The 22,460-nt window shown below is 49.7% G+C and overlaps 1 protein-coding gene across 4 annotated transcripts in view; it reads left to right on the forward strand.

The window, feature by feature from the left end:
• The first annotated feature begins 614 nt into the window (after positions 1 to 614).
• Positions 615 to 22,460, forward strand: part of MIDN (midnolin) — a 39,793-nt gene continuing 17,947 nt past the window's right edge. The window contains exons 1-4 of one of the 4 annotated variants that reach the window (XM_063290879.1): positions 615 to 879; positions 11,738 to 11,964; positions 14,278 to 14,365; positions 14,480 to 14,542. In XM_063290879.1, the coding sequence (XP_063146949.1) occupies positions 11,747 to 11,964; positions 14,278 to 14,365; positions 14,480 to 14,542 (369 nt within the window). In that variant the 5' untranslated portion in view covers positions 615 to 879; positions 11,738 to 11,746. The other 3 variants (XM_063290881.1, XM_063290878.1, XM_063290880.1) reach the window with 3 other exon arrangements.

A 22,460-nucleotide genomic window follows, 5' to 3' on the forward strand; every position in this document is an offset into this window, starting at 1 on the left:
CTCGGCCCAGCCCGCCAAGCCGCGAACCAAGCGCAGCCCGTTGCGCGAACGCGTCTGCAGCTGACCGGGTGCAGGGCGTCGTGTGAACGCCGCCAGAGCCCCAAAAAGGCTCTTCTCGCACACGGGAGCGTGCTCGGCTCGCCCCATCAGGCAAGCCCCGGGTCGCGAGCGGCCGTTTGCGACCCGAAGGGTCGGGGAAAGCCGCGGCCGGCTCGCCAGCCCGCAGAAGCCCCGGCGGGGGGAGACGCGACATCGAGCCGTTCGCCACCGGTCGGCCGCCTCGCGCCTCCGCTGCGCGCCCGCGTGCGCAGCAGCCGCGACGGCCAGGTTGGCGGCGTGACGTCACCGGGCAAATCCCACTGCTGACTTTGCAGCCTCGGGAAGCGCTGCCTCCCCCCCCCCCCGCCCTCGCTTTTCTGAGTCGGGCCTTTTCCCCCCCCCGCTCCTCCTCCTCTTTCGCAGGCCCCACCCAGCCCCGGGTGACTCTCCGTGCGCGCGCGTGTGGGATAAAAAAAACTTTTTGGAGCGCCTCCTTGAACATTAAAAAAGCCACCGGGCTGGCAGCGGACACCTTTGGCCAGCCGGGCAGCGCAGGCGGCGGCCGCTCGCGGAGCAAGACATCCTCGCCTTCCCTCCCTCCCTCCGCCGCCGCCTTCCCACGACCATCAGCGACCCGGGCTGGTTGTGCTCTCACCTGCGGAGGGGGGAGCTTCCTCCCCTTACGGATCTTTGCCGGCGCTTCAGGAGCTCCCGTCGGTCCGGAGCCAGGATACCCGTTTTCCGCGGCGGGGGCATTTCGGATTGTCGATTGTTAAGATTATTATTCCTGGTTTGTTTTGCTTCGGGAACGGATCGGCGGAGAGGCGTCTGACGGCGTCGGTGAGTGCCTTTGAAGCGTCCCCGAGTTGCGAAAAGAGACCCGCCTTGGAGCCGCGGTGGCGCTCGCTTCTGGGAACGCGAGTCCCTGGCACTGGTTTCAGCCGCCGGGCTTCGGTTCCCACGTTACGCGGAGGCGAGGGGCCAGCACGCCCGCGGCAAGCGAAGAGACCGGGTCGAAGCCAGCTGGGTGATCCGTCTTTATACGGTAGATGATGATCTGTTTTGCTACCTGGCCGAGCGGCTGCCCTGCATTTCTTTTCCTTCGGAGTAAATCCCTTTCGACTCAGTAGAGCTGAGCTTGGAGTTGACCCGTCCGAACTCCCTTCCCAAAGCTCTTTTAAGCGTCGAGTTGTGCTCCTTTAAGAAGGAGGCTCCTTACGTTGGAATAGGGCCGCTTACGGCTGAGTAGATCTATTTGTCCTGCTGAAGACTTGATGGCACTGTAAAGTCGGGAGATCGTTGCCAGTCAGAAAAAAATAAAATCGGGCGGTGCTGAAAGGGACAGGTTAAAAAAAAAAATCCGACATTGCTAACCTTTGAATCTTAGGCTGGCATCTGCTTGGGTGGGTGTTGATCCCAGTTTATTGTTCTCAGGAGAATTCAATCCAGATTAAGCAGGCATAGCCTTGACTGGAGGAGTACCAGGATGTGACCCCATCCTTGGGGCTTACTCCCCCAGAATTAGTATAGGATTGTGTCTTTACATTTTGCAGGCTAGGTGGGGGGAAAAAAAGGATTTTTCCTTTTCTTACATTGTTTTCTGTCTCTCTCCTTTTTTTCAACTAAAGATCCCCCTTCCCTCAGGGGGAAAAAAAATCAGTACAATCGTCTGGAATCCCAGAGGACATAAAACAGATGTGGGATTTGGGAGGCCTATCAAGAGCAAGGATGGGGGAGCATGACGGGGAACAAAGGTTTATTTGTTCTCCCCAGATTTTGCACATTTTCCTCAACCAGCCGGATCTTCCTGAACCAAACTTTGTTGTTTTAGTTGACAACAAAGGAATAATTAGAAATAATTTGCTTTGATTTAAGAGAATCAGCCACACCGGGAGAAGGGATGTTGCCATTTAACCCCGCCTGCCTTGATTTCTTTCTTAACATATTGACTCTCTCTTTGTGTGCCTGTGAACATCTGTTAGGGGTTAGGTGCCTTTCCTGAATAATCCCAGTTGATGGGAAGGATGGGAAGGAAAAACTAGAAAAGGCTTGCTTTTAAGGAGCTGACCCACACCACCAAACTCAGGGCAAAGAGAGTCTCTTGGCTGGTGGCTGGAACGGTCAGCTAACTTTTTCAACCCTTAAGGGCTAGATCCTTTTTTTTCAAAACTCCAGAGTCTTCATTTTTGGGGAAGCTGGAAGTCAGGACATTTAGAAGCAAGAAAAATGGCTATGTTTCTCCTTTCTTGTCCACAGCGAGAAGGGCAAGGCAACGATAGATGGGAAAACATTACCCAGTGTGTTATTTCTACTGGGGAGAGAATTTGCATCTCCGCTTGAACTCAGCCGAGAGCTGACACAATCTGTTCCAACTGGAGAGGGAATCCCATTCATTTATCCAGCTGTTTCTTCTGGCCAAAGAAAGCGCAAGCACCCTCCCTTGGGGAGGTGGGGCAGGCCAGCCTCCGCTGAGCCCTTCCACCTCCCATTTATTTTGCCCACGTAGGCAGGATTTGACCTAATCCCGGGTCTGGCGCCCACCCTCTCCCCCCTTCCTTTGTTCCATTGCCAGGGCCTCTTCCATTCATCCTTGTTCTTCCGAAGCCTCTTGCAGGGAGAAAGGGGGGGGCGCAAATTGGAGCTCTCCAGTCCCAGCTCTCTTTCCCCCCCCTGAGTTTCCAAGCTTCCCAGTAACTCCATTATACATTAGTGGGAGTACAGTGTAGGTGACAGGAAGCCAGTGCCTCCTTCTAGGCAAATAGATATAGATATAGATACACACACATATAAATAAATAAATTGCGGTGTTCTCCAGCATGGCTTCTGACCTGGAAACCTGGGTGTGTGCAGGCAGGTTGCCTTTGTTTACCCTCCAATGAGAGATGTGTACTCCGAATATGCTCAGGAGAACCACTGTTGTTGGTTTTTTTTATTCTCCCCAACCCGGGAGCCCAAAAGAGCTTTAGGGATTGAACAGGTTCAGATGACAAGTATGACTGGGCAGAGAGGCCATCTTTTAGCAATCTCTATGGTTCTTTGCCTCTCCCCCCCCCATTTTACCCCCCCCACCTTGGGATGGCCTTTCATCTCTCTTCCGGCGCTGGACCCACAGCTACTTTTTCTTTCTTTCTTTCCGTCCTCTTTGGAGTAAAGCTCGCTGGCCACCCACTCCGGTGTCCTGGGGAAAGAGGTAGAAGAGAGCTTGGGGTGATTCTGCCTCCTTCCTGGTTGAAAGGGGGAGGACAGGTCTGGCTGGCGACCCCCAGCTCTTTGAATCCCAAACGCGGGGTGGAGATTGACGGCATCGCTTGGCTCTGGGAAAGGAGGCTGCTGAGGTGGGGAGGTGGGTGATCCAAAGATGTGTCACTGAGGCATTCAGAAAATTAAACCCAGTGACAGCAACAACGCGCAACGCCCTGTGCATTGGCAGAGGCCAGCGGGGGGGGGGGGAGGCGGGTGGAATCTCAGGCCATCGCAGCTGCCTGCCTGAGTCACACAGGCCCTGAGCCCTTCTCATGCACACTTCAAATATTGCTTCAGTGTTTGCAGTGCCCAGAGAAAAGGAAAGAGGGGAGGCGTCCTTGCACATTAATGGGTATTTGAAAGAAGGGCCCAGAACCCCCATAGGGGCAGTGAGGGGCAAACTGCTGTCACTTGAGGACTGGGAAGAGATGCACTGCAAAGCGGACTTGCAAATTCCAGATCCTATCACCCTATTTATCAGAGTCGGTTGTAGAGGCCAGTAAGACCCCCCAACTCTTTATTTTTTTTCCCCTTGATTCTCAGCAAATTGTTGATCTGGTGAGGCATGGGCAGACTTGGGCTGCCTGGACTGCTCTGGTGCCAGCATCTTCAGGCATGGGCACTGCATATTCCTCACTCCATGACCAATGCTTCTGCATCTGGGCTTGCGGGTCTCTGTGGAACTGGGTCTGCCAGCCTCCCCAAGACATGTTGGTGGAGGGACTCTGGAAACTCCTGAATATTAATGTGGCTCCTTTTCACAATAATAATAAAAAGACAGGGATAGCACTGCGGATTTGCAAATGACAAAGCCTGTTTCTCTCTTTTCTGCATTTTCTTTGACATCTCAGCCCCTATTCATTCTGGGGAATGGCATGGGGAGGGGATGTAGCAACCCCCCTAGGTCTTCTCCCCTGCGCCGGAGAGCATTTCGGAAACTTCATTTTTTCCTTGGTTTGAAAATATATTGAAGCCTCAGCTGGCACATTTCCAAAGCTTGCAGGCTTAGCTGCTGCTGAGGGTGCCTGAGCTTGCAGCCCCATCCACCCCATCCCACTTGGAAAAAATGCAGTGGGGCTGGAAAAATCCCAATCTAGTTTTGCAACCTAGGGGAGGGGTGTTCCGCATGCCTCCTTTGACATTTTGAACTGGGAAACTTCACTCGCTTTCCTTTAAAATTGGGGTGGGTGCTCCTGTTTGGGAGCTTAGGATGACATGCTGAAGGCCACGCTTCAAGGGGAGGGGGTAGGAAGCAGAATCTCCCCGGTTTGAGAAGACATTGAATTAAAATCAACTGCGATTAATACACCCTCCACACACCCAGACACGGTCAAACTTGCGATGCAGTGGCCACCGCAGCAGCAGAAGGCACTAGAGATTCCTCCAAGTTTTGGGGCACCCCAAGGAATGAAGAAGACGCAAGAACTTTGCCCCAAGTCGTGGCAAAGTTTTGGGGGCGCCTCTTTTCTGGGAGACCGGCGTTGCCAACAGTGCAAATGAAGGAGGAGTAATATTTAGTTGTTACTTACCCTCTTGCCTTGGGGGGATGCCACCTGGAGGCCTCACCCCCTCTCCCTTTTGCCTGCTGCTCTTTGCTGTGCCACCTGGGGCGGGGGGTGGCACTGAACTGAAGGCAGCAGTGGCTAAAAAACCGCAGGTGTATCTCCGGAGCAGATGAACGCTATGCTATGAACGTGGTGTCTGTCGTTTTTGGCTGAGATTGGTCAGCTGAATGCCCTTTGCACGGAAAGGAGAGAAAGATGTTCTATCAATTTCTGTCTCTCCAGTTACCTTGTTTCACCCAACGAATTCAAGAGGTCTTCCCAGCCTCTCCCAGTTCTTTTAGACCAGCGTTTCTCAACATTGGCCACTTTAAGATGTGCGGACTTCAACTCCCAGAATTCCCCAGCCAGCATAGCTGGCTGGGGAATTCTGGGAGTTGAAGTCCGCACATCTTAAAGTGGCCAATGTTGAGAAACGCTGTTTTAGAGAAACCCACAATTTCAAGATGGGTACAGCCCCAACATCAACCACAAAGCCTCAGAGGCTTTTGAAGACAGCTTCCACCCCAGCCTTGCCCAAGCCAGACCCCTCCTTGGATCTCTTTTCCCCCACCCCAAACCTATTGTTCCCTAACAGTTATATTCAAGTTTTTTCCAGCAGAGGGCGCCCTTGCTTTGCTGACTCATTCTTGATAATACCCCTTTTGGCTTCTACACCTTGAGCGGATGGATAGTTAATGTAGAACATCCCTATGCATTAGCGGTGTTGGTATGGAAAGCAGGCTCAAATCCCTGCAGGTTTTATGCAATAAGAGCAGGACCGGTCCCTCAGATGCTCATCCTAGGTCCAGCCTCAGTTCCTAACGCCCTCTAAAAACCAAACACCAAACTGAAGCTTCTATCACAACCTCAAAGCACTAATGATGGGCAGGGGGTGAGAACTGGGTTTCTTTACATCTGTCGAGGATGCCAAATCATCCTCCCATTGCTGGATTATGGATAAAGTGGAAGGAATGACTGATGTATCCTGTTGAGAATGGCCACTGTCTGTAGGTCATTACCTCTATCTGTATCCTCTGCATTTTGTTTCCTTCGGACCTCTTCTGCTATTATTCCCCACACAGCCCAGGTCATTCAGGATAATCTGAAATGGTCCATAATCCATAAGAGTTTATTTCATCGTAACTTTTTTTTTAAAGCTTTTAACGTTCACAAGACTATTGCTTTTACCACGTGGTGACTTATCTAGAAACTTTTTGGCTGATAAAATCTCTTTGAGGTGATTTGGGTTCACACATCACTCTAAGCAGGAACCAAGGCAAACCACAAGATGGCTTACTGTAATATAGGAATGCAGCTATACGTTCCCTGGCCTCTCGTTTCGCTCTCGTGTCTTCGCGCTGGAAAGCAAGTCACAATTTCCAGATGGAAGTGGGCTAATCCTCCTCAATTCATCCAGAGAAGCCCCAAAATCTGCGTGTTCCAATTTCAATCTGGATTAGGCTCAGAGAATTTTGCCTGGTACCTTCAGCACGATTACTAGAGATTCAGTTCAGTCTGGGTTGCTGGTTAGCCTTCTGATGCTTTGTCACATGGCAGATGATAAAAACTTCCCAAGTCATAAATGAAGCATCAGCTGTATCACCAACAGTCACATCGTCAAGGATTCATGCCCACCTCATGTTCTTCCGACCGTCTTTTGCTCACTGATACAAATTGCTATCCCATTTCATACATAATGCCGAGGCAGCCCAGGATCACGCAGCAGGCTAAGCCATGATCTGCTAAACTGTGGCCTGCTGAATAATGCTCAGAGGCTAGCTTCGTGCCACACAATAAGCTGTCAATCATGGTTTACAAACCCCAGTGGCTCAGCTCATTGTGCTAAGTCAGAACGATGCAAACCACATAGGCTAATAAGCTTAATTGGGTTAACTGAAGACCAGGCAGCTGCCTTTCCACCCCATGCTAAACTTGGTTAGCATTCATTGTGGTTAGCGTTGTGGATGTGAGTATCCAATCAGTGTCCTGGTTTGATATAACTGAGGTGTGCCTTGTTTTGCATCCTCCTGACCCAGAAAATGGAAACTGGAATAACAATAAAAGTCAGGCCACTTTCTTCCACTTTTTTTACCCCGTGGGCACAGAGTGGGTGCAAATTTTGATTGGGCCCTTGTGAATTGTTTACCTAGTGTTTGCACGCATATCTTTGCTTTAAAGGGAAGTGAGAACCGGGAAGTTAAATCTCTTCCCATGGAGAGTGACCAACCCAGTTAGGTATGTCCTGTGAACAGGCTTGGTGCAAGGTCCACGTTGTGTGCTGGACTGGTCAGAAGCAAGCTGGGGGGTGGCCCTTCTGGTGGCAGGCGTGGCAATGCCTGGTGGGCCCTGCTCTTTGCCTTTCGCTCCCCAGGGCCAGGAGCCAAGGCTCAACGCTGCAAGCTAAGGGACGGCGCTGGCGATTCCTTCTTCCGAAAATGCTGGCTCCTGATGGCCTCACTGCAAGGCCTGGGAGGGTAGCAAGCAGCGCTCATGCGTTATCCTAAACCATGGCTTGTTTAATCATGGTTTGTTGAAATCACAGCTGTCTGCCCAACGTGCTGATTCAAAGCCAAAGAAACCGTAGGGTGATATCTGAAACAGGCTGAACTTTGGCAGGGGTGGGGGGTGCGAGGAACCTGCCTTCGAGCCCTCCCCTGAGCGCACTGGATGATTATGACCCATCTCTTTCTCAGCATGCCAAGTGTAAGGCTGAAGCAGTCTATGGTTTGACTAGCTTCCCACTGATGTTTGTAAGCCACAGTTTATAGTTTGGCGGAGGCAGAATCCCTTCTTCCCTCCTCCTTTCTCTCATCCTCTCAGCCTAGCCTACCTGGCAGGGCTCTTGTGCAGACAAGATGAAGAAGGGGATTCTGCCATGCCATCCTCAGAAGGAGGGTGTAAAGCTGTTAACAAGAATTGGGCACCGCTGAGAACCGGGATGCCTTCCCAGCATGAAGGCGATCTGGACTTCAGGGGTTACCCAGATTTTATTCTTGTTAACAGCATTACATATTTCTTCTAATGGATGTCTGATCCATCACCTAATCAGGAGGGTGTAGGGCCACCAGATCTGGGCCATTCAATTCCCCCAAGATGGCCACTAGGAAAAAGTTTAGAGTTTTCTCTATCTCTTGGCTACCACTTACCGTTAGTTGCAGTTTTGAGGCCAGGGCTGCTTCCAGCATCTTGACCATCTCTGGTGAATCACAGATGCAGGATTACAGCAACATAGTCTGCTGAACCATTCTGTATCCCTCCACAGCTCTACCAAATGGTATTATTTTCTGACATCAGTACACGAGTGCAGAGCCACTGATCGATTGATTGATTGATTGATTGATTACATGCCATCAACTTGGTGTTGCCTCTTGGCAACCACATACAGGGAGTCCTCACTTAACAACCACAACTGGGACCGGAATTTTGGTTGCTAAGTGAAGTGGTCATTAAGCGAATCCAACCCAATTTTACGACCTTTTTTGCGGCAGCCGTTAAACAAATCACCGCGGGTGTTAAGCGAACTATGTGCTTGTTAAACAAATCACATGGTTCCCCATTGATTTTGCTTGCTAGAAGCTGGCTGGGAAGGTCGAAAGTGGTGATCATGTGACCACGGGACACTGCAATGGTCATAAATGTGAACCAGTTGCCAAGTGCCAAGTGCATCGTGATCACATGACTGTGGGGTTGCCATGACAGCCATAAGTGGTTGGCAAGTTGGGTTTTCCAGCACTGTTGTAAGTCCGAACCATCACTAAATGAATGGTCATTAAGCGAAGACTACCGGTAGATGCACTTTCTCTGTGGCAATCTATCTCCAGCCTGGTCTTTCAGGTCCTCCAACTGTGCCCCCATTGCCGCTGCAACTGAGTCCATCCCCCTTCCTGCTGGGCGTCCTCTTCAACCGTTGTAGCTGTTCCTTTGTCAGCCCTTTAGGATTAAGCATTCTAATTATTCTGAGATGCAGAACTATTTCCTACAGTTATTGATGCTGCACAGACATCTTCAAGATGTTTTCTTCCGTCTGGACTCTTCCACATGCAGAGGGAATAATACAGTTCCCAGAATGCTTGGGAAGAATGGGGGGTAGGTTAATCCTGACACATCCGGATGTCAGAACCGAGAAGGCTGATTAAGTCACCAGGGTAATGTGATGGAAACGTAAGGTGTGCACACTCCAGTTTTTTTTCCCCTCCTGTTTGAGGCACCGAGCTGTAATATTCACCCTCCTTTCTCCAAATGGTCTGAAGTTTTAACTTTTGCTGCTGTTAAGGAAGTTGAACTTGTAAGCTGTTTTTGCCTGTTTCCAGCCTTCCCCAAAGGGAATTTAGATTTTCAGAGTTCTAGGTCCGGTTCTTGTTCACCACCCGAGCAAACAGTTTTGGGGTGCAGTGAAGATTAAGGAGATTAAGAAAGGGACTGGCTATCTTGTGATTCTTGTCCGGAATGAATGGTGACTTGATCTGCTGAGAAAAAAGGTGCATGGGGTGCTTCAAAGCTCAGGTTTCGATGTTTTATCACCAGTCCGTGGGTCTCAGACACTGGCCAATCTGGACAGTTTGAGTGCCTAGTTTTTTTAAGTAAGATTTTTGGGGGTGGGGGGGGCAGAGAGCAGAGAAATTATATAAACCTGAAACCCGGTGGGCCTGGTGTGTGTGACAAAGTGGGTTAGTTCTGATGCCTGCTGCAAGATCACAAACTATACAGGTAGTCCTCACTTAACAGCCATTCGTTTAGTGATGGTTCAGACTTACAACGGTGTTGAAAAAATGGCTTACGACTGGTTCTCACACTTGTGACTGTCGCAGCGTCCCCACGGTCACGATTTGGGCACTTGGCAACCGGTTCACATTTATGACCATCATAGCGTCCCGTGGTCACATGACTGCCATTTTCTACCTTCCCGGCCAGCTTCTGGCAAGCAAAATCAGTGGGGAACTGCGTGATTCACTTAAGGACCACGTGGTTTGCTTAATGCCCGTGGTGATTCGCTTAATCACCATCGCAAAAAAGGTTGTAAAATTGGGTCATATTCGCTTAATGACTGCTTTGCTTAGCAACTGAAATTCCAGTCCCGATTGTGGTCGTTGAGCGAGGACCACCTGTAAGTCTATACTATAGAAACTACTGTATTCTACATCTGTAAACTGTGCCTCTCAGATAGATGTGAACTGAAGAATTTCTAGTTACCCTAAAAAAAAGGTAGATAACAATGAACAGGGATGGGGGGGGGGATGTTCCTTTCTCATAGTTCTTTTAAAAATGCATTTAATAAGACTCCAAAGATTGAAATCTTCTAGGTTTTTCTTAATTATATCAGTTATTGTTAATAACAATATGCTAACTATTTGGCTGCCCACCCTGAAGTTTCTAGCCCCCCTCGTTCTTATCACCAACCCCCACCCCGTCAGACAGTTGCACCCTCGGTTGTTTGTAACTGGTTTGGTTCTGTTCATGTGAGTTTAGCTGTTACACAGACCGATAGTGGGGATAGGAAACATAGATAGGACTGGTCACGTTTACTCCGGAGGAAGCCCCAGGGAACAGGGGAGCCTACAGAGAAAAAATGCCTAAGTAGCAGAGCGTTTGTCTCAGCTGAAAGAAGGTTAGACCAAACAGCCAAAGAGATCCCAACGAAATCCCACCTCAGTAATACATTTAAAGCTACTGCAGAGCTTCTTAAAAAAAAAAAAAGCGGAAATTTTAAAAAAGCGGAAAAAAAAAGAATTATGACGTTGGAATAAATCCTCCTGCCTCTTTTAATTGCCTCCTCCCCATTTTACACTTGAGGTCCCTCCGTCGCTCTCCGTTTTCCTCCGTCGCTCTCTCGCTCTCTCCCCCCGTCTATATAAAACTCACGCACACCGTATCCTGCTTTTATAAAGCTCTTTGTTGTAGACATAATACAGCATGAATGGCCCTTTAAAACGAGGGGGAAGGGGGAGGAAATACGGGGGCTGGCTTCGCAGAAGCGTGTGGGCGGAGGAAAAACTCCATTCGGGCAGCCGAGGCCCCGCCCACTATTGCTTGATCGCGGGCGGGGCGGGGGAAGGGGGCCGAGGCGAAGCATCCGGTCTCCTTCCACGTGGGGGAGAGCCGGGGGTCGATTGCCATTGGTCCGCGGCGCTGGCGTCTCAGCGGGAGGAGCGTTCCGATTGGCTGCGGCGGGGCTGGCCGAGAGAGAAAGGGAGTAAAGAATGAATGGGGAGGGGGAGAGTAATTCCGCCCATTTAGAACGTTGATACATTCTAACTTTTTTCCCTCCCCCTCTTTCATCTCCCCTCCTCCGCCGTGTCTTCCCGGCACTGGCTACTTTCACACCAGACTCCGGGAGCGGCGGCGGCGGGAGCCGGCTGCTTCGCTGCTCGGTGTGCGCGCGGTTGACTCCGGGTTCGAGCCCAGGTGGGGAAGAGGGCTGGCTAGCTAGCTAGCGGGCGCGCGTCTGCTTCTGCGTCCTCCTTTCTCGGGCTTTAAAATATTTTTAACCCCTTCTGCTGCATTTCCGTGAGAAGGTAGATAGTATTATCGAGGCGGGGGGGCGGTGGCGGCGGAATCCGCTGTGCTTTTTTTTTCTTCTTCAGTGTGTACGCCTGTGATCCGGGGGAGGGGGGATAAGTGAGTTGGGGGTAGATTTCTGGCGGAAGGGGGTCGTTAAAGGACAAAAGACGTCCCCTCCCTCTCCGCGCACGGAGGCTGGCGGGGTAGAACTTTTCTTTAAAGATCCGAAGACGCTACTTAGACTTGAATTTGCTCCCGGCCGAGGGAGGCGCGGGGAGGGGGTGGGAGAGAGAAGATCGAGTCGCCCCGGGGTCGTGTAGACGCGACGGGGCAGGCACTCCTTTGTCTGCGGGGCAGCCTACCTCCCAGCTTCGCGGCCTCATCTCTGCCTCCTCCCCCTCCCTCCGCCCCAGGTGAATCGAATGGACCAACAACCCACCCCCAGGAGCTGCAGCCGGGGGCCCCCAGCCTGCGACACTGTCCAGAGTGACCCTCCTATGAATGTTTTCATTCACACGACCACCGGGGCCCGGTATGAGCTCTCTGTCCCCGTGGAAGAGACGGTGGAAGGTTTGAAGAGGCGGCTGTCTCAGAGGCTTAAAGTCCCCAAGGAGCGGCTGGCTCTCTTACATAAAGAAAGGTATTCACTCCAGTGTGCTTGTGGGTGTCCGTGTGTGAATCTTTCATCCCTCTCCCCCCTCCGAAAGACCGCGGTAGGAAGTTAGAATGTAACTCATTTCTTTCGTTTTTTAATTGGGAGAGTCTTAATTAAAAGCTGCCTAGCTTCGCACCTCTGGAGAAGTCTCACTGGGTGCAGGTAGGGAGATGAACCGAGTTAAATTCAGGCATTGCTTGGAGCTCCCTGGATCTTCCTGGGCGTTAGGACGTCTTTGGACTGCAGCCTTCATCTGGAGTGAGAAAACTTCCCAAAGTGTATGGAAGTAGGAAATGTAGAATCTAGGCCACTGGAAAACTGCTTTTAACTTTCCGTGTATGGTGTGTGAATGTCTGCAAAAACCTTTATGCATGCCTGTAAATGATATGTACTCCTTCCTTTTTCTTCTTCTTTTTTAAATATCCAAACTGCAAATGTGCTGATTTTGGAATATTATTTAGCTAAGAATCCATGCATCTATACAGAGGGGAGAGTATATGTATATATGGGGAGATATATTGCACTGGGATTCATTTTTGACATCCAGGCATATCATAAAATAGGCAGAGGGAGCCTGTATGGGGTACCTAGGTGGGAGAATAAAATATGGGTTGAGTCTCTTTGTGGGTTTCTGCAAAATATGTTGTTCCTGTATTGCTAATTCCCTTCCCATTTTTCCCCCTGTAAAACTCAAGGCTTCTGTAAAGAGCCGAGCCTAGCTCCCCTCCCCATAAATAACATGCTGGATAGCCTAATTTACAGCATTGGCACTCCCCTCCCCACACAGCCCCCATTCCTTGTTCTCTTTGGGGGAAGAAATAATATTAGCATCTATTGATCCAATCCCAGGGTCAGAATCTGTCCTAGAAGCTTTGCTGAAGATGAAGAGGGAGGAAGACTAGGAAAATAAGACAACCCTCTTGAAACACCGCCCCCCCCAGGGGTTATTGGATCAGATTCTCTTTCGATCCTCCCCCCTCTTCCCTTGAAGGTGTCCTTTGTTCTGAAGGTTGAATTTGGGTAGCGTGCAAGTGCAGAGAGAGAAATGTACGCCTACACACGCGTGCATACACACACACATTCACGCTTGCGTGCACACACAGATGCAGGCCATCTCCCATGCAGACCTTCTAACTGCTTAAAAATAATACTGGGATCTCTGGAGAAATCTTGGAGGTGCAGAGAATGCCAGCTAGGGCTGACTTGAATGTCCTTTGTGAGGGGGAGGAGGAGAGCCAAGGTCTGAATTGAGGGGGAACAGGGATATCTGGAGTGTGTGAGCTGGTCTCTTTGTTTAACTAAATCCCCCTAGCTTTGTTAGAGAATGCAGAAGGATCAGTCCTTAAGAAAACTGCCCTGTCTTGGCACAATGAACTCTTCCTCCACTGGGCCCCAGAATCTCCCAACTGTGCCCCCCCCTTTTATGCATTTCCCCAGCCTCTTCTCGGCTACTGAAATATGATTTAAAATCTATCAACCCTGGCTTTAAAAAAAAAAAGCTGTTTTATATTCCAGCCCCTCTCACAATTAAGAAGTGCAAAGTATCTGGACAAGCTTAGAAAAATATTCTCCTGATTGGAATAGTTATTAATTGGGGGGAGCTGATTTTATAAATGTGTTCACTTACAAAGCAGCCTCCCCCCATCCTTTGAGAATCAGGTTGGAAGAAATAAATTCACTGTCCTACAAGTCTCTTTCCTCTGGACTCCACCCCCACCCCCCCAATATTCAATAGATGCTCATATGATTCCTTCTCTCTGTCTGCCTTTTTCTTTTTAGCCTTTCTTAGCTTCCCAGACCTGTCACTCCAATTGTCTGGAACAGTAGTGGGTTAGAGAAGAGATCTGCAGATGCCTGCAGAATCACAGCCCTTCTATCTAGTGGGGGCAGCAGAGAGAAGAGAGAGACTTATAATATTATGTTTACATAAGAAGCGGAAAGTGGAGCGCCTGGGCTGAGACAGGCATTTGGGGGAGGGGGGAAATAAAAAAGATCTTCGGTGGTTCCATCTTTTTAGAGAGGGGAAGAACGACTTTTGTCCGGGGGAACCGTTTTAATAATAATAAAAACAACAGCAGCAGTCTATTTTAAAAAAAATAACAGCCCCCATAGAACCCCCGTGGCATTCTTTTTCTCTTCTGTCTCAGAACAGTTACAGTTCTCCAGTCCCAAATGCTTGAGGAAGTATTTTGTAATCAGTGTGGTTCTTTAAAACATTGTAAACTAAGACTTCGCTTTTTCTTTCCACCCACCCCACCCCACCCCACCCCACCCCACCCTTTGCTTTTCCCCCCTCAGTCGTCTGAATTCAGGCAAACTGCAAGATTTGGGGGTCGGAGAAGGCAGCAAGTTGACTCTGGTACCTACGGTGGAAGCTGGCTTGATGGTAATTTTTACCCTCTTACTAATCGTGGTTTCAGGCTGAACTTGGCAGGAGTTCGGCCACATTGCTATACGGGCACCACGTCTGGAGATCTGACTTTCTCTTCTTTTCTTCTAGTCTCAAGCATCTAGACCAGAACAATCCGTGATGCAAGCATTAGAAAGTTTAACTGAAACTCAGGTAAGACTGGACTCAGGTACATGCAGATGAGTTTGTCTGTACTTCTCTAAGAACTCCTTCCATCCTCAAGGGAGAGAAAGAGAAGCGGTGAAGCCTTTGCAAAGAAGACGGGGAATTACAATGAATAAAGGGCTGGCTCTATGGGTGCGCTGCAAAGACAGGCAATTCAGGATCCTCTGCCCCTTTTAGATGTGTGGACTTCAACTCCCACAATTCCTCAACCAGTGCCTGAGGTTGAGAAACACTGCTCTAGGTGTTTGGACTACAATTCCCAGGAGCCCAAGTGGTTTGGCACATCAGGCCACAAAGCGGAACCTTTGAAAGACGTCAGGATTGGTTACTGTTAGACTAAACAGGCTTTTGTGAATTTTTTGGGAGACAAAGCAAAATACCTCTCTGTCTTTGTCAAGATTCTAGTCCATGGGAAGGTTGAACTTAGTCTGTTTCCCTTCTGCATAAACATTTGCTGTTCTCTTGTATTTATTATCATTTCTGCTCTGTTATAGTATTATTTATTACTGTTACAGTAATTAGCTATAATAAAGATGCCCTCTACCTGATGCCCTACCAGTGTATTGGAGCTACAAATCCCAGAATTCCTAGTTGCGTGTTAGGATTTCCTAGAATTGCCCATGTAGGTAGGAATTCTGGGAGTTGTAGTTTCAGCAAGGCTTCATGAACAGCTGTTCAGAAGGACCCGATTCAGAATCATATGCTTTCAGTCCCTTTTCAGCTCTCCGATTAATGCTGCAGTCCCACTGAACTGGTGGTTTCTTCCATCACTGGTGCTTCAGTGCTTGATTTTTTGGCTGGATCACGCGCCCTTTATTTGGGCAGCACAGAGTGCTCTGGCCCTGTTTTGGTTCTCCTATGCCGATCTGTCGACAGATTCTCTTCTTAGTACTCAAGCAACTTGTACTTCAAGGCACTAGCTTCCACTTGTTTTTAATGTATTTGTATTGTTTTTGCTCATCCTTTTAACTGGCTTGTTAAAAGCATTTCCTAAAAAACCTCTGTCCGGTTGCAACTCATCTAGCCCCATCTCAGCCGATCATTATACCGATGAATGAACATTATAAGACGTTGGAGAGGTTGTAGTATGCTTGGTTACAGATGCCAAGTCTCTTGTTTGGGGATGCCCTGGTTGAGCTGATGTATAGAAAGACTGACTTTGACTTTGTGTGGCCTGTTCCCTAATTCCTCCCCTCTTTTTAAGGGAGTCTGTTTTAAAAGTTGCTTCTCCCAGGAGCCTAGAAGAATAGGGATTTCTCCTGGCAGATGATAGTATTTCACAGCTATCTCCACCCTGGAAAGGGAGCTATAGGGCTCAACCTTTCTTCTCTCCCCCTTACTCAAGATTTGGATTACCTTGAGATTCTTACATAGGCTATCTTACAGCCATTGCATTTTGTGTGTGTGTTCATTTTCTCTCCCCTGTCTGTGTGGCCTCCAAGCCTTCACTTCTGCCCCCCTCCCCTTAGCAAACACAAGTGCTTCCTTTCCAACTTCCCCGCCCCTTAATTCTGTATGCACAAGTCTTCTATTTTTTTTAACCCCACATACACATCCCTTCCTGTTCTCTTGCAGTTGTTTTTTTTTAATCAAGGTGCAAGGGCAGTTAAGGGATTGCAGAGTTCCACTGAGTGAGGAGGGGGCCGGGATCGTGTTGCACCAGATTCCTGAGAGGCCTGTCTGTTACTTTGGGAAGAAGAGCGCGCGAGGTGGTGGTGATGGAAGGCAGTTAGGATTACTGTACTTAAAATGCTGAAAAGGAAGGATTGGATGGAATAGGTAGACCCATGGAGGAAATAAATTGGGGGTGGAGGCTGGAGGGATACCAGAGGGTAAAGTGAAGAATGATTGCTAGCTGGCCTTCTGTTTGTGATAAATCTGGCTCTGATTAAGTTGCTTCTCTTATCTGCACATTCCTTCCTCCTTGCTCAGGCACCCTGGAAGAGCAAGTGTGCGCAGTGAGACTGAGATACTCTAGCTTGTAAAAGGAAGTGAAGTGCAATTCAGGCAGTGGGTTTTAGGGGTGGCCTTGAGGTTTGATCCAGTAGGATTCGACCCTCAAGATTATTAAAGCAGTAAGCATTCCCTGCCTGCAAGTTTGCAATCTGAAAGGCAGGAGATGAAAGGAAGAGGCGATGAGGAGGGAAGAGGAGAGTTGACCGCACGGTGAGGTCCATTGAGTCATCTGTAACAGTTCTGGGCTTCTGAGAAGTCTTTTGCAGTTTGGCATTGCTGATTTCTGATTCAGCTCAAAAAATTGGAAAGGAAAAAAAATGCACCCCCAAAAGATTAAATTGCTGGTACCTTTCTTTTTTCTAGGTTCTTGGCCCAAACAAACCCATATGCAAAAGTTTGTTTGCTAAGGGAAATAGAAAGACACTTGGAATTAGACCCCAGAGTATTTTGAGGATCAGGCGTGGGAAGGCCAAATGCTGCAAATTTGGAAACTTCTTGTCTGTTCTTGCTTGTTAATTTTGAGGGCCAAATGTCTTGGTGATGGGACCATGATGGTGATGGTGATGAACTTCTGTGCAAGGCTGTTCTTCTGCCTGGGGCCTGAGATGTGTGGCCCTTTACTTGCTGGATGATGGCTCCCACCGCACATCTGGAGGGCTCCAGATTGGGGAAGGAAGGCTGGGCAGGGAGTCCCATAAAACGCCCAGCCTTATAAATTGTTCACTCCCCCAGCTGCCCCCCAGTTGATGGATAAAGGAGAAAAGGAGGAAGAACTTAGGCAGGTTTTGCCCCATCTACTCAGCTAAAGAATAACCAAGCTCCAAGTTGCATTACAAATCCAGGTGTTTCTTCTGGTTGTGGACTTCAGGGTGGGGGGCATCATCTGAGACTGGAGGGCATTCTGGGTGTGAAATGAGGCTGTGTGCATTACCTCCAAGGACAGTTATCCAAGCCCTGCTCACCCTCCCCACCCTGTGTTTACAGTGCCACCACCCACAGGGGAAAAGAAACCAGGGTTAACTCAGGCCAGGCATGGTTGAGTGCCACGGGGAAAGAACTGAGTCTAATCTCTTCATTTTGGGAACTGGCCTTTGCTTTCTGCTTCAACTCAAGCTTTGCTCTTGGTTTCGTTCCTCTTCTTTTACTACATCCCACCCCCTTGGTCTCCTTAAAGCAGCGTTTCTCAACCTTGGCAACTTTAAGATAGGTGGACTTCAACTCCCAGAATTCTCCAGCCAGCACAGCTGGCTGGAGAATTCTGGGAGTTGAAGTCCACCTATCTTAAAGTTGCCAAGGTTGAGAAATGCTGCCTTAGAGGAAGGGAAAACATTATGGGGCCCAGAAGAAGATATAGCCATTTCAGAATGGATCATAGAGGGATTCCCACTGACCTACCTTTTCAAGAACATGGAAGAGTTGGGGGGGGCAATCCCCCCCATGTGCACTCAAGAGTGCCATTACCAACTCTGACTCTGGAGTAGGCCAATGGCGGGTTCAGAAGCCTTCTTTCAATTAAAGCAGTTAAGACTTGGGACAGAGTCTCTGGCTGCTCCTGGGAGCAATGGTGGGAACCCCTGAACATGTCCAGAGGGCATTTTTCTTTGCAGTTGAGTAACCCATAGATGCTCAGCCCCTAACACTGCCGTGCTGGCTGGGGAATTCTGGTAGTTGAAGTCCACACATCTTAAGTGGCCAAGTTTGAAAAACACTGCTCTAAAATGATTTTAAAAATTGCATGTTCTAAAGGACAGTGGTTTGGACGTTCATTGCCCCAACCTCTACAAGGGGAAAGTGCCATTTTCTATCTTTTGCTTCTGCGTTTAAAGCTCAGTAGCAAGGAATAAGGGATGCTGGTGATCAAAAACTGCTGCCCATCAAAGTCAATGGACAGCCTCTTTCCAGCATTCCTCTCTTCTAATCCAGTGGGTTGGCTTTGAATGGTAGATGGAAACAGTTCCTTAGAACATGGATAAAGTGCTTGGATGCAGGGGTTGAACCCTGAAATAAAAGTTTCTATGTTGGCAAGGTGGGGGAGGAAAACATGAAAGAGCTAGGTATGTTTATCCAAAGGAAGAGAAGATTAAAGTGCTGTGCTGGTGCTGATCAAATATCCAAAGAGATTGTCACACATAAGAGGAACACAGCCTTTTCTGCTTTGGCTATGGAGGCTGGGAGTCTGATCAATAAGGAAGTAGGTTTTTTACATTAGTAAAAACTTCCCAGCCTTTTTGACAGGGTACAGCCTGCTTCTGAAGGTAGCAGTCTTTCCTTTGCCAAGTAGGTTTGGATTGCTGTGGCAACATTCAGCTTTGGGGAGGGGGTCAGACTAGATGATCTCAAGGATATTTTCCAGTTCTGTGATTGTCATTTCAAACTTGCTGCTTCTTTCTGTTCTGGAACTCTGATCTTGCAGCCTAGAGCCTTTTCAAACTGACCCTTTAAAAATCTCTGGAACCCAGGCTGCTCTGCATGGGAATTAGCAATTAAAACTACAGAATGAGAGGCAGTCTTGATATTAGGAGGAATTTATTGAAGTTAACAGCTGTCAACCAGTAGGATAAGTTGCTTCTTGATATGGTGTATCCCCTTTGGTGGAGGTTTTCAAGACACAGGCTGGATAGCATAATGTTGCAGATCCTGCACTGAGCAAGGGGTGGTCTAGATGCCCTTGAAGGTCCCTCCCACCCCGGTGATTCCCTTAAAGGGATGATGGAATCAAACCCTGCTGTTTGTTTATTGCCCTGGACAGACAGGCTTCCATTTTGTGATCCCCTTAGGCCTCCAAGCTTTGGTGTGCAAAAGTGTGTGTGTGTTCGGAGGGAGGGTGGCAATGCTTCTTCTCCTTGCTCGCCCATCCCATTTACATGGGGGGAGGAGGTGAGAGGGGGAGCATAGGAAAGGACATGTTGGCACTGCCAAGAATCCTGTGGCATGGAAGGGCCTGGCCGTGGAGTGCTTCAGTTTTTTGTGGGGAGGGGAGGCTGATGCTGAGCGTCATGACTCACCCCGCGAGGGAGGTGTCCAGGGAGATCTCCACTAAACCTAAGATTGGTCTCTGACGTCAAAGGAATCTGGAGGAGAGCAGAAGGGAAGGGAAGGAGGGAACCAGGGGCCTTGGCAAGCTGGAAGTGCCAAAGCTCCAGGAGAGGAAAAAGGTGCCAGACTCATCCGCAGTGGGCGGGGAAGGGGGTAAGCAGATGGCAGTCTGAAGATGGCCAGTTCTGCCAGTCCAGAAGCAGGAGGCAAGCTCTCTGAGCCATGGATTTAGTTCACTGGATGGAGAGGGGTTGTGAGGGTCATGCCTGGGCAGGTTGGTTCAGGACGATTTCAGTGATCCCATCTGGGGCAGATGCCTAGCCTGGGGGTGGAGGACGCTTCCTGGCCGCTTAAGCTACTTTGGCTAAGAAAAGACTGTGGTCATGGCGGGCAGGGGTGGGTCTAGAGCAGTGTTTCTCAGCCTTGGCCACTTTAAGACGTCTGGACTTCAACTCCCAGAATTCCCCAGCCAGGGAATTCTGGGAGTTGAAGTCCAGACAACTTAAAGTGGCCAAGGTTGAGAAACACTGCTCTAAAGGGAGGGCATGGTCTCCTCTCCACCATGCTGGTGTGACCATGCCGGGGCTTCCTTTCCTGCCTTTCCACCTTGTGCAGGGTGGCTGTTGGGGGGGGCGTGTTTCCCTGGGCGGCCCACCCAGCAAGGCAGGCCGTTGCGATTGGTCCATTTCTGCAAAGCAGAGCTGAAAGAGGGAAGGAAGGAAGGAAGGATGCAGGAACTCCCCAGCCCTCCCCACCCCCGAAACATAGCCCTGTGCTTTTCTTGAGCTGACATCCTGCTTTGTCTCGAAAAATAAAGATCTGGGCCATTTGGCAGAACCTGGGCTTGAGAGACAAAGGAGCTGAGCGCAGATCTTGGGGGCTGCCTGAGCCAAGGACCCCCAGTCCAACCTGCCTAGCTTTTTTCTTTTTTGCATATGGTAATTACCATCTGTGCTGGATGTTCCGGGGGAGAACAAAGGGATGATTTGCATTCAGAGACCAACGAGAGGGGATGCCGGGTGGGGAGGGAGGGGGGAGGAGAGCTGAGGCTCATCCGTGCATGCATGAAGATGGAGGGTTGTCTGCAGCTGGTGCTGTTGTTCTCCTTAAAGGAGCCCCCATTCTCTCTCTCTGCCCCCCTTGCTTTTTAATCGCCTGCAGTATGCACTGTCTTGGGCGGGTGCCCAGTGGCCCTTAGGTGCCGCCAGTGGGGGCAGGCGCCTTGCGCATGGGGAGGTGAGTGCAGATGTCGTGACTGCAGCGAGGGTGGCAGGCAGAGAGCCTGCTGGTAAGGAAGGCTTTGTGGCTCGGCCGATCTGGAATTTCGTGACTGGTAGCATCAAGGCAGGGCAATTGGAGCCCGGGAGAGGGAAGAATGGGGTTCAGAGATTTGGGGGTGGGGGACAGGCAGGGCTTAACTAATGCCCGCTGTTTCAGGGCAACTGGTCCTGGGGACCCACAGTTTAAGGCACAAGAATTGAATGGCTAGCTCAGACTGACAGCAGTATCCCCAGTCTCCTGCCTCCTGGGGGGTGCCTTGTTTGGAGGGTACTATATTTGCCCCCCAGGCATTTTAATCAGGCAGTCCCATTTATTGGTGGCAAAAGCTCTTAGGGCCAGTCTTCCCCTCTGGAGCACGGGGTGACCAACGTGGATAGATTGGAATCTCTTGGTTTGGATTTCAGAAAGACGAATTTGGTGACTGCCTTCCCCAAGCTGGTGCCCCTCAGTTGCGCTGGATTGTTATTTCCCTCAACCTCAGCCCATGCCCTGTGCTGGCTATGTGCTGTGGGCACTGTAGTCCAGTATTCCTGAAGGGTGCCAACTCAGGGAAGATTTTTCTATCTGCACTGTATCGGGATTGCGTTTGGAGGTTAACTGTTCTGCCCAATTATTGGCTTTAGATCTAAACTCTTCACGCTGGTTGTGTGCCAAGGTTCATTTGACTTCCAAGATCCCTCCATCCAGCTGCATTTTGAAAAGACTTCCAGCAGCCCTATGGCTCCTTATGCATCTGGTTAGGGTTCGGGGTAGAGTACCCCTGTAAATGAAGGTTCCATTCCTGGCTCTCATCGCCAAAGAAAAGACCTTCCTGAACATTGTGGTCCTTTGTGATCACATTTATCCTTCCTGGATTTTAAAGCTGGGTGAGGAATGGAAGTCAGTCTGTTTAAAGAAGGATTTTTGCTTACCCAGAGAGTCCAGCTTGGACATGGTCCTTTGCCCTGTTCTCAAACAGGGTGCACGTTTCGGTTTGAGATAATAGCATGAAAGGGAGGAGCAGAGATCTGGCTGGGGTGCCTTCTGCACATACTTGGGTGCCCTCTCCGTACAATAGGGCCCATTTTTCTTTAGCTCCCTCCCTCCCTGTTTTTTTAAAAAATAGACTTTCTTTTCTCCAAAAGACCTACCGAGCTGCTTTGGCTCCCTCCTCCCCACCCCAATTTCCCCACCTGGTGTCCGAAACTCCTCGGCTTACCTTCCCACCCACCTCTTCCTCCTGTGGCTGTTCTGCTGTGCACAGCCGCCTCTTGGCCACCTTTCCTCGAGCGGCTGTTCCCACAGGTTTCTCAGAAACCTCCCCCCCCACGCTCCATCAGAGCTTCCGTTCTTTGCAGCAAGGCACGAGCCGGGGGGGGGGGGCGGGGAGGAGAGAAAGGCAGAAGTGGGAGAAGGTTTGCATGCAGCAAGCTTGGGTGCCGAGAGCTGGAGGCATGGATAATGCATAATCAGGGCGGCTGTTTCCCCTCTCGTTTTGCTGACGTTTCTGCAGAGGCGAAGGGAGGGGGGCGATCGTGCATGAACAGGAAGGAGCTGTTTTGCAGAAGGGTGGTTCTCCTCCAGCAGGGCAGGACAGCCCTTTTCTTGGTGTGCTCTGTTTTTGGAGGGGGTAGGTTTTCATCTGGCACCCCCC

Source organism: Candoia aspera, chromosome 1 (assembly GCF_035149785.1).
Source record: "Candoia aspera isolate rCanAsp1 chromosome 1, rCanAsp1.hap2, whole genome shotgun sequence".
Taxonomy (NCBI): domain Eukaryota; kingdom Metazoa; phylum Chordata; class Lepidosauria; order Squamata; family Boidae; genus Candoia; species Candoia aspera.